The 11,379-nt window shown below is 50.5% G+C and overlaps 1 protein-coding gene across 2 annotated transcripts; it reads right to left on the bottom strand.

Annotated features, from left to right (window-relative positions):
* Nucleotides 1–922: 922 nt before the first annotated feature.
* Nucleotides 923–10,694, bottom strand: LOC1272219 (paired box protein Pax-2-A). 2 transcript variants are annotated; one of them, XM_061649313.1, is made up of 5 exons: nt 10,450–10,694; nt 9,152–9,216; nt 3,141–3,306; nt 2,866–3,063; nt 923–2,799 (listed from the first exon to the last, which is right to left on the bottom strand). In XM_061649313.1, the coding sequence occupies exons 2-5, from the start codon at nt 9,201–9,203 to the stop codon at nt 1,530–1,532; spliced, it is 1,686 nt and encodes a 561-aa protein (XP_061505297.1). In that variant the 5' UTR covers nt 9,204–9,216; nt 10,450–10,694; the 3' UTR covers nt 923–1,529. The 2 variants fall into 2 exon arrangements, with proteins under 2 accessions (XP_061505297.1, XP_061505306.1); XM_061649322.1 differs by lacking the exon at nt 9,152–9,216 and having other exon boundaries at nt 923–2,434; nt 2,498–2,799; nt 9,607–10,685.
* Nucleotides 10,695–11,379: the final 685 nt, after the last annotated feature.

Here is an 11,379-nt window from a genome sequence, read left to right on the forward strand (position 1 = left end):
GCGACCTTCTGAAGGTCAATTTGTAGCTATTTCAGGAGCTCTGGATCCATCCGCATCTTGTTTACGTTACGCATTGCAGTAACAGTTTTATCGCAAACGATAGATTTTGTGGGGAATACCAATTGTCTTTGACATATGCCAAACGCAACAGAAGTAATCGATGCGTATGCTCCTCAGAAGGCGAATTGAGATGATGCGAAGGCCTCACCTTCTACTTTTGGAGCTTTCATAGGCCTCGTCGATAGTATCAACTCTTTAATGTATCGGCCAAAATACATTTTGATATCAGTCAATGTGCGTTTCCCAGGAAGAAACGCGTCTTCTTCTTCTATTTTGCGAGAAAGCTAGTATCCTCCTACGTTTGTTCTAACCTATGTTTGAATGACCTTACTCAGAGGCTTATCTTCTCTTATTTAGACTTCAAGCATCTAGAGTCGTATGTCTTTTAGTAAGAAAAGACCCGGACAACTACAAAGACCGTGAGAAATTCTCTGTGTACTTGCTATATCCAGTCGATCCTTGATTTCACATTTGCACCAAAAAATGTTTCTGGTACACACATGACATTGCTGGTTATGCGAGATGTCGACAGATCCTCAAATGCAAGTTTCGCGGAAAAAATCATAAGTTTATACAGTTGCAATCTTTCTCCGATGTAGTCTCTTCAGGATGAATTGATTTTTTTTTTGCATATTGAAGTATATGTTGTCAAAAGACAACACTTCAAGATAAAATGGCGCAGTTTAGAGGAAGTTTAAGGCGCCAGCTTAAGATAAATAGTGCGATAGCCCGAGAGACTGTTGGTCCCCGGAAGATTCACTCTAAGAGAGATTTCACTGTACTTCTGATCCGTAACAACAACCTGTGATATCTTGGTTGGCCCTACCGATTCTTGCCAAACGCCGCACGCCGGACTGTAATGTTGGTTTCGGTGCAGCACTTTTGCTTTTATTTTAATAAATTTCAGAGACAGAGACAAAATAACCGCGCAGCATTCCCTAAGGGTTGGTGTGTCTCTCTTCCAGTAAATGCGTAAACGTTCGCGGGCGCGATCGCGTGGTTTTGGGTCGAGTATTATTTTGCCCGCGAACACCGAGCCCCTTCCGTTCGGTGTTTGATCGGGCCCACCCACCCACTGGTCGCGTGAAATGTACGTAACACGTATGTGTGTGTGTGTGTGTGTAAATGCGAAACATCTTCGTCGTCGACGTCGTCTTCTCCTCCCAGGAGAAGGAGGCAATATAAATCATTTGTTCATCAGTTTTGTAAATTGTGATTTAGTGGTTTGTTTGTTTTTCTTTGTAAATTGTATATGTTTAAGTGTTCTGCTTCAACACGGAAATCAACGCACAACACGCTTCCCTCTCCTTCTCCGCTCTCTCCTCGTTGTCCTCGATATATATATATATATATATTCGTACGGGCTAAAGAAATCACTCCGTTCCACGTAACCACCGCCGGCTCCCTTTACCCGCTAGCGTACCTTATTGCTTATTGCTACAATTACTGCTACACTCCCGCAACGTCTACTACTGCTCCTCCGGGTAGTGGATCTGGCCCAGGTCCCGGCACAGGTTGTTGTTGGCGAAGGACGAGTTGTAGTTGAACGTGCCGTAGCCGGGCGCCGCGTACTGCGTGTAGGCCGCGGTCGGGAAGATCAGCTCCGGGTTGGCCGCCGCGAACTGGTCCGTGTTCTGCAGGAAGGCGGAGTAGTTGGAGGAGCAGGCGGCCAGGTGCGGATTGAGCTGGACGGCCGTGTCGGCCGCGTCCGCCGCACTGTACGCGCCGTCGTACGCGGCCGCCGCAAAGCCCTGGTGCTGGTTCTGCGCGATGTTGTTGTTCATGTCGCTCAGGAACTCGATCGACTGCGTCAGGGCGGACGGTTCGGTGGCGGCATTGTTGGCGCTGCTGCTCGCCCGCTTCACCCCGCTGCCCGGTACGAGCTCGCCGGCGAGTATCTTGTCGTAGGTCGTCTTCACGTCGTTGGCCTGGTGTGCTTGCTGCTGCTGCTGATGCTTCCGGGCGCTGCTGTCGTCCTCGATGATGACGCCGGTCGGCATCGGTTCGTCCGTGCGGTGGTACTTGTGCGCCTTGTCGCCGCCCGCCAGCAGGAAGAGGGCGTTTTCGCGCGACCGGATCGGGCTGCTGCTCATCGTGCCGGGCCGGGGGCCAGTGCGCATGCTGCTGAAGCCGGCCTGCTGATTGTCCGGATTGTTCCCATCGTCCTGGGCCATCGCAAGCGAGCTAACGAAGTCCACACCACCGACGAACAGATCGTGACCCTTGTCCTGTTGCTGCTGCTGCTGCTGTTGCTGTTGCTGTTGCTGCTGATCTTGACCGCCTCCCTTGCCTATGCTGTCGTGCAGCATGCTTTCCGACATGTCTTTGGTCTCCTTGTCGCGCTTGATGCAGCTCAGCATGCTACCCTTCATATCTGCAAGAGAGAAACGCGGTGTAAGAGGACGCAAAATGGTGTTCGTGGTGAGCAGATGCTTACCGGGATCTTCCTTGATGCGACGCCGTTTCGAGCTCGAACCAGACAGTGACTTCTGCGACAGGCCGAGCAACCCGTTGATGCTGTACGATTGCGACGCGACGTTCTCCACCTGCTGCGGTGACTTCATCGATTCCTGGTCGGCCTGCATCTGCTGATTGAGACACTCCTGCTGCTGCTGCTGCTGCTGACTTTGCTGCTGCTGCTGATTGTTGCGCGACAGAATCCGCGGGCTGTCCATGCTGCTGTTGTCCGAGCGCTGTGAGCTGTACTTTGCCTTTTCCGCCGCCTTGTTGCGTACGATACTGTGTGTGTGGGGAGAGAGGGCGTTAGCGATATCCCTGCCGAGCCGGACCCGGGACGCATCTTACCGATTGATCGACGACACGCTGGGCACATTATCGTGTACGCAGATACCGTCCGCCAGCAGCTTGTCGCGGATCTCCCACGCGAACATGGTCGGGTTCTGGAGCTTGTAGGCGGCGATCGCTTCCACCACCGGCGGCGTCGCCACCTTCGGCTTCGATCCACCGATCACGCCCGCCTTAAAGCTGCCCGTTTCGTAGTATCTAATGAAACAACAACACGTAAGCAAAACTTGCATGATGCAACCGTGCCCCGCATTCATGCCTTCCCCATCCCTTACCTGGACAGTATCTTCGAGACGCAACCGTGGCTGACGCGCAGCTGGCGCGAGATGTCGCACGGCCGGATGCCGTTGTGCGCCAGCTCGACGATCCGCTGCCGGACCAGGTCGGGCAGTGGGCGCCCATTCACGAACACCCCGCCTAGTTGATTCACCCCGCCATGGCCTACCCGCGTGCCCGGCAAGCAGAGGTGAAAAACGTACGCCCAACGGACGACGCCAAAATTTAGACACATTAAAGGGAACGTAAGGGCGCAGAGGATGGCAGCAACAAATGCGACAAGGAAGAAAAAAACAATACAGACAAAAAAAAACAGGAGGGGAGGAAATGGGGAAGAAAATAAAGGAAAAGAACAGGTTTACGATTAGTAAACGTTGCGCAGTGTGAGTTGTGCTTTGAAATGTATGTCTCTAACAAGTTGCAAGCGAACTTGTACTAACACAACAATACTAGTGCAGTGGGTAAAAGATAAAGTAATGATTTAAAAAATACATATATTAATTTGCAATAAACAAAAAGGTCATCGCTTTCAGACGGAAATGCGCAAAGAAACACATTTAAAGCGCAACAAACTGTACCTAAAAAGAAGAGCCTTAAGGGAAGTAAAAAAAAAAACAAAAGACACAGAAAGCATATGGTTATGGCAAGGGTTAGTGCAACGTGTCCCTTCGCCTGCCTCCTCGTAGCACGTGGGGCAGTGGGACTGCTGGTTGCAGCAGATAGTGGTGGCAATAGAGCAAAATGTAAGGCTTTGTGTTTCAATCCTTTCAAAACGTTTAACTTCCCCCGAGACGCGGGATGCAACCGCCAAAAGCAACGGCGATAGCGATGCATCCCTGTCAAGAGTGTGTGAGAGAGATGCGCGTTGGTTAGAGGAAGCTTGCACTAGACCGGTGTAAAATGTAAGATCGGTTCGACTTTCGATTGCTTTACAAGGGCAGTAGGCAGTAACCTGGAGGTAAGAGGTCCGAAAGAGGCTTTCGAGAGGGCAAAGGAAGAGACGGTTGATCGTCGGGAATGAGGAAAAAAAGCGGTGGAAAAGGAGGGAATAGAGAACATTGTAAAAAGGGCAAACAGGTGGCATTAATTTGACGGTTAAAGGGCAACACGCACCATCACCGCCACATACGGGCGACGATCGGTAAGGATGTTCGGGAGGGAGAAACGGTAACAGGATTTAAATTATAGTTTTGTGGAGGGAAGGGAAGAGACAGCGCGGAGACAAAGGAAGCCAGCGCGTGCCGGATGCGACGGGTTTTTGTTAGGAAGACGACATCATTTTTTTGTTTAGTTGTTGCTAAGGGATCACTAATTGTGAAGCGCTCGTTAAGAGAGGAAAGAAAAAAAACGAGCAAGGAAATGAAGGAAGGTACGATATTTTTACATTACGTTTTCCCATTCCTTCTCTTCTGCCTCCCTCAGAAAATATCGTAACATTGGACCTTCTTTCATATTCATAGCACTTTTTTCCCCATCTCCGTTTCTTCTTTGTGTGATCATCATCATCATCATCATCATCAACCCCCGACACTGCTCTTCTTAGTGTGTTAATGCCAACGCTCAAGTGTATGTATAATTCGCTTCCGTAGTTCGGTGCTGTTTTCCATTTTTTCCCCCATCCCCCTACCGCTCTATTTCGCTTTTCCTGCACCCTCTCTGTTGCGTTATCTTCTCTATCTCTTCGTTTTCTGTAACTGTCTTTCTTATGCTCTGGTCGTTATTCTCCGTCTGCACTGCCCCATTATGATCTCCCCCTAGTCCATCCTTTCTTTTCCCCTTCTCTCTTTGCGCGCTTCTGGGGTGTGTGTTTTACTTCCAGGTGAATTTTTATAAGGGGTTTAGAGTGAGTGTGTGTGTGTGTGTGTGTCTGGAAAATTAAGTCAGAATCATCGTGCACCCCCCGTTTTACACCAACCATTCTCTCTCTCTCTCGCTCTGGCGCACTGTGCGCACTGTGCGCACACTCACTCGTAAAGCAAGAGACAGACGGGCGGGCTACAAAACCATTTCCCGTGAGGCGTTTTCCTCCCGGGCATTAAAGCAGGGAAGAAAAATTGGGGGAAACATTAAGCGTAGGATACCGACACGCGGTGTGTACGGGAAGGAGAGTATAATGTATGCAACGCACACACGTGCAAGTGTGTATTGTGCAGGGCGTCCCCCTCTGGAAAAAAAACAGAAACGCTCGACATGAAAGTCCCTAAGCCACCTGACACACACCCGAAGGGGGTTTGTGTTGTGTGAGTGTGTGTATTTCGAGGGGACTTTAAAAGCAAAGACAAACTACAAAACATGCCTCGTCTCTCCACAATGGGACAGTTTTAGATTCTTCTTCGTTTTTTTTTTTGTTTTGTTTTTAGAACTGGAAAATGTAGCTTGCCGAGCTGAGCGAGCTGCGCGAGTTTGAAAGTGGTGTCTTCCTTTCATTTTTCGCTGCTCGTCGAAAACTAATAAAGTTTCATTCCCAAAACTCCCCCCCCCCCCCCCCACGCACCCAACAGCAGCATGGCGGAAGAAGCCAAATGCCAAAGAACAAAAGGGAACCGAACGGACCCGGTACCACCAACACACATATAGAGGGGGAGAGAGAAAAAAAAAGATCATTCGGGTGCATTACCCTCCGCGCGCTTCGCGGGTACGTACGGCGTGGTACGATCCACCCCCCCCCCCCCCCCTCCCACCCAAAACCGCGCCGTTTCATCTTCCACTCCTTCATCGCCGAGCGTTCACTGAGCGAGCCCCGAGAACGAATGGCCGAGAAAACAGAGGCAACAAACTAAACGGCAAAAATGTGAATAAACTTCCATCTTCTTGCTCGAAAAAGAGGGAAGGTGGGGGGGGGGAGGGTTGCAAACGGTGCTGTATGTTTGTGTGCTGTTGCTGCTGCTTGGCAGCAGTGGGTAAAAGGGGGAGGACGAGATAGCCCCAAGAAGACAATGGCCCTTCTTTCCCGGTTGTTCCAGCTTTCGAAAGGGACCAGGAAACGCCTCCCAAGCATTACGTTCCCCCGCCCCCCCGCACCCCTCCCCCAAACGCATTTGAGGGATCGTCGTATTCGAGCAGTACAGGAGATTTCCATGCAGGAACAAATCCTTTCACACACAATGGCTTCCCACTACGCGTGTGTGTGTGTTTGTGTGGTTAGAGGGATCAAACCAACACAGCTCCCCACTCCATTTTTTCCTCTCTTCAAACACACCCCTCAGCCACCTGCCCCGCCAAATGTCGGTTGATAGACCTTGAACTTGTTTGATGACCTGCGGCGCCATGTTTGATCGTGGGGGTTGATGCGAAATCCGTCACCAGCGACGCGAGAGCGTGTGTGCGCGCGCGCGCGCGCTTATCCACGCCATGCCGGCAGGTGAGAGAGGCGAGGGTGGAAGTGGTAGTAGTAGTATTTCCTTTCCATGCTTCCCAATCGCCTCGCACTCCTCACTGCGGCAAACGTTCGCATTTGTTTGAGTGACGGTGTAGAGCGACCGCCAGACTGTTTCATCGGTAATTCAGTGGTAGAATGCTCGCCTTCCTCGCAATCATCTCCCCAACACAAACACACGCTGGCTGGTGTGTGTGTGTGTGTGTGCGAACGGTTGAACACGACGATCGTACCCCGACTGTGGAGGGTTGTGGCTGTGGCGCGGAGGATCTTTCAGCAGTTAAGATAAATGCGGGAGAGGAAGCGGTAATGAAGACCCGAGACGATACATCGCGTGTCTGCTTCCTTCCCCCCCTTAGCGGCTTGTCACTCCTTTGGCTTCATTAGGAAAACATAAAGATGTCGTGATGATCGCACACAGGAGGAGTGCAACACCACTTTTTAGCACTGAACCGGGTCGGCCTAAGGAAGATCTTAGCTGGGCTTTATACTTGTACTACCTGGCTTCCCGCTCGTACCGCGATAGCGTGGTTCAGAATAATTAATAATCTTCTCGTTTTTGTGTTACCAAACTAATGGAAAACGCGCACGAAGCGCCAGGGAAATTGAGGAACGGGGTTGATCGAAAAGCTCTTCCTTTTGGGCACCTCTTTCTCGCTCTCTTTCGCTGTCTCCAGGGCAATAGTGGGGCAATAAGACGAAATGTAAAAGATCATTTGTATGAAACGTTTAAAATTCACCACCACAGGGAAACCAGGCCGCTCGGTGCGAGCATTTTTGTCGCTCGCGGTTTATTCAGCCGAGCACCGCACGTCTTCGCCATTTCCCGCAGCTGCTGGATCGAGCGCTCCATCATCCATCCTTCGCTGCGCCATCTTTAGAATTCGGTTCTTTTTCGCCGCCGCCGTCGCCGCTGCCGCCATCGCAGTTAGTAACGTCGTCGCCGCAACCCGTGATTCACTTAACTGTTGGATCAGTTTTTTTTTTGTTTGTTATCTGTTTCCATCGTTCACTAAAACACATCCTTTTGTCAACCGTGGTCTGTAGCAGAACGGTAGCAGCAATCGTAGCGGAGCGCAAACACACACGCGCACACGGAAGGCGAGCCGATCTTGTTCGCCAAGGTTAGGTTTTACTAAGGGCACAGCAGCGTTCAGCGTTGTTCGCACTTGTACGGTTGCCATTTTTTCGTTCTTTCTTCCTTTTGCCTCTCCCTCTCTCTCTCGCTCTCTCTCTCTTTCGAGCGAGAATCGCACCCCGCAAGATCGCACTTGAAGCTCGCTTCTGTGCAATCCGCTCACACACGCACCGCACACAGTAAGGTACACTAGAGTGCCCAGGAGGAGCCAGACACCACACACAACTAAAAAAATAAAAAAAATCCCACAGTCCGTAAGCTCCCCGCAATACACGAGATGCGCGCTACGGACGCCGCACGCTACGGGCGTGTGTTCTCTCGTCGAGACGCTCAAGCAAACAAGCGGTGCGTGAACGAAGCGACACTCGAGCTACCCTCGCGAGCGTGTTACGATCGGGATCGTACCCATCGCACACACACACACACAACCACGCTCGCTTACAGGTCGCTCGCCCGCAATCCGATGCTTTTTAATGGCGCCCCAGCGAGAGAGGGTGAGAGAGACAGGGACAGAGAAGGTGAGCAAAAGGGTAAGAAGAGAACGCGCGGCACAAGGCCCCACCACCACCAGCAGCACCTGTGATGCACGTTCGTATAATTTAAACGGCCGCCCGCAAACCGTGTAACCCTGTATGTATAGGCATGGCGGTATACTGGGGACCCACATTGGTGGTGTTCGTGTTCGTTCCGTTTTTTTCCTTCTTTCTTTTGTTTCAATTGCAAGCTCCTCTCGCTCGCGCTCACGCATTGTTGGCTGGGCTTCCATGGGGCCCAGCAAGGCTTTTTTTCCCCCAAAAAGCAAAACGGGAGAGTTATTTCCCTTCATGGATGTGTGTGTGTGTGTGTGTGTGCGCTTCACGCTTTTGTTGTGCGGGAGAGCGGGCGGCCGGTTTAAGCGCAAATGTAGTGGTCAAAAGGTTCAACGGCGGTTGCCGGGCTCAAGCTAATTGCGCACCTGTGTGTGCTGCGATGATGGTCGATCCTTGTCCATTCAGCACACACACACATACACATACTGTGTCTCACATTCCACCACCGCCGAACAACCCCCCAGTGCGTGTTAAGGCTCGTTGATAGGGAAAGCCATCCGGTTGATATGAAGGGTGAATGAATTGCCCCGGTTTAAAGGTACCGTCAATGGACGGCTAAGGGTTCTCCCTCTGGCGTTTCAACGAACACACACACACAAACACACACACACTTGTCAACACTACGGTAGGTTGGAAAGGTGCTGGAGAGGAGGTTACAGTTTGAAGGCTAAAGTGTGTAAAAGGGCGCAGTTTCAGCGATGGGAACTAAAAGAAAGGTGAGGATAGGCTAAGGGACAAACATTAAAGAACCAAAAAAAAAACACATTTCCGTTAACAACAAAAAACAGGTAGCAAATAAAAAACGGTTAACAGGGGTCTGTATACGTAATATAGGTAGGTATATGTAGTGAAAATGGCGGGACGTGGTTGTCCTGTCCAGCTCCACTGAAACGCGCGCATTCTTACAGGTGTAATACTCCAGTATGTTCTGCTTGCAATTAAACGAATTGTAGTGCATGGTGCTCTAGCAGCTGTTTTATTTTTGTTGGTTGAGAAGGAAAAATAGAGCCAAAATGGGGCAGAAGAAATGGGAACGAGAGCAGAGTTAGCAAAGTCAAACGGGCAATTTAAAGATCAGCAGGCCACGAATCCGATCCTGTCGGGAACCGGATCGGGTGCGAGGCGCATGTGTACGTTATCGTGATTTTCTTCGTGACAGGAAGCCATTGGGGAGGACGTAAAGGCGACAGCCAATATCCTCCCATTGTTTTTTTTTTTTTTTTTGTTTGTTTAGCCCACACTCAGCAATTGGATCTTTCTGTCGGTTTTTGTTTTGTCGTATTTAAAATCAGTTCGCTAGAAAGGGTTTTGTTTAAAAAAGTAGCCAACTTGGTGTGGGCGTACGGATGTCACCTACTTACCACCGGTCACTGTGCTGGAGACTGTCCAACTATTAGCCGCCGCCGGATCGATGCCGTCCTTGGTGTAACGCTTCATGCGAACTCTCGAGGATGGTTTTGTTGGACTGAGTCCGCCGGCAAAGGGACATTAGGTTTGGTGCTGATTGAAGCATTTGTAGGTACATTTTGCGCTTTGCAGGCCTGCTTCGAATGTCCTTTTTTGCGTACTGTAAGAACCTTCTTAGTTTGTTTTCTTCCTCGCTGCAAGAAGCTGTCAGGCAACGAACGCGTTGCGGGCCTTGCTTGCCTGGCCAAGTAGAAAATAGCTAGCGAAAAGAAAGACTGTTCTCGTTAAAATCCCTCCCAAATGGCCCCGGAACATGCTGAAATGCTAAAGACATTAATATACGCCGGAGGAAAGCATTGGAAAAATGTCAGAGATTGCAAAGTGTGCATCACCCGCGCGAAGAAACAATCCCTGCAGTTGACAGGCGCGTGCGGTCGCCACTCAACCGGAACACGTGCTCCTGGCAGTTTTTTGCACACGTCAATGGTGGATGGCGTTGGATATCTGTTTTCTCCCCGCTTTCTTTCTTTGCCATCACGGTCCGATACAATTTGTGCATTTGAGGACTACCGAAGGCAATAAAAAAGGGCGTCGAAAAACAGAGCGATTGCTTGTGTAACTGCCACCTGGGCGGCCACTTTTTGAATCAGCGGAACGACGAGGAGGCACTCGGGAACCACCAGAAACCGCGGGACCGCTTCGGCAAACATTTTGTGTTGGCGGCTTCACATTTGCCAAGAGAAAAGTAGGTAACATTTGTACCAAGCAACGGAAAACAAAAACGGTACAGCTCCTACCTGTGCTCTGATGGGGGAGCTTGGGGTCTCCGGCCTGGACGAAGGATTTTAAACACGACACGACTGATCAGCAATACACACGGTAATACACACGGAGGTTTTAGCGAAACAACGCACACACTCGCGCACACGATGCGTGGACGCGTGCGGACCGTTCCTTTTTGCGTGCTGGCTCTAACACACACAGGACTCGCTCGCTTCGCAACTTGTGTATATTACGCTCTCTCGCGCTTGGCCGTTTGTTGCAGTGTGTGCTGCTGTGCAACGCAGCGCTCGCCAATGGCCGCTCGGGTGTCGCTTCGTCGCGCCTCGGGGATGCTGTACGGATGCGCGGAATGTCCCTGCCTCGGAAGCGGGTCGGGGACAGTGCGAGCGAGCGAGCGAGCGATGCTTGCCTGCTTGCTCTTGCCCACTGCCGGTCGGAAGGGAATCACAACGCGCGTTGAGTCGCGCACCACCGCCGGGGGAATATGTGTAGCAGGTCTGAATGATTCCGAGCAAACGTGAGTGAGCGAGAAAGGAACACCGAAAGCCATTCCCTTCTGCAGGCTGTCAGCTGTCACTGTTTTAACATCACAACTGACAGCATCGTGAGGCCGTTTTTGTAGGTAGGGAAAACCGACTGACAGCATTAGCGATTGAGCGCTGCCCGCCGTATGGTTTGGAAATGGTAGTTTTGAAGGTTTTAGAAGACTCATAAAGCATTAAACGCAAGCTTGCAGAAGGGTTATCATAAGAAATAAAAAAAAATAATTTGAATCAAATGACAGTCTATGCAACCGACAACTGTAGTCGAACAAGGAGTTTAAACCGTTTTGTCCGTTAAACCGAAGTAAAGCAAAGACCAAAGTAATTTAATACTTCCAAAAATCGTAAAATACACGCCATTCAAGCAACTCTTTGAGAGATGGTCCACTCTCATATATCAAG

Source organism: Anopheles gambiae, chromosome X (genome assembly GCF_943734735.2).
Source record: "Anopheles gambiae chromosome X, idAnoGambNW_F1_1, whole genome shotgun sequence".
In the NCBI taxonomy this organism is placed as follows: Eukaryota; Metazoa; Arthropoda; class Insecta; order Diptera; family Culicidae; genus Anopheles; species Anopheles gambiae.

Excerpts from the sequence above, each read along its gene's own strand:
- LOC1272219 (XM_061649313.1), bottom strand. The coding sequence starts at position 9,203 with ATGCACTACAATTCGTTTAATTGCAAGCAGAACATACTGGAGTATTAC. Across the intron at positions 3,307-9,151 it reads CATACTGGAGTATTACACCT|GCCATGGCGGGGTGAATCAA; the intron begins GTAAGAATGCGC and ends GCACGCGGGTAG. Across the intron at positions 3,064-3,140 it reads GTCTCGAAGATACTGTCCAG|ATACTACGAAACGGGCAGCT; the intron begins GTAAGGGATGGG and ends TTGTTTCATTAG.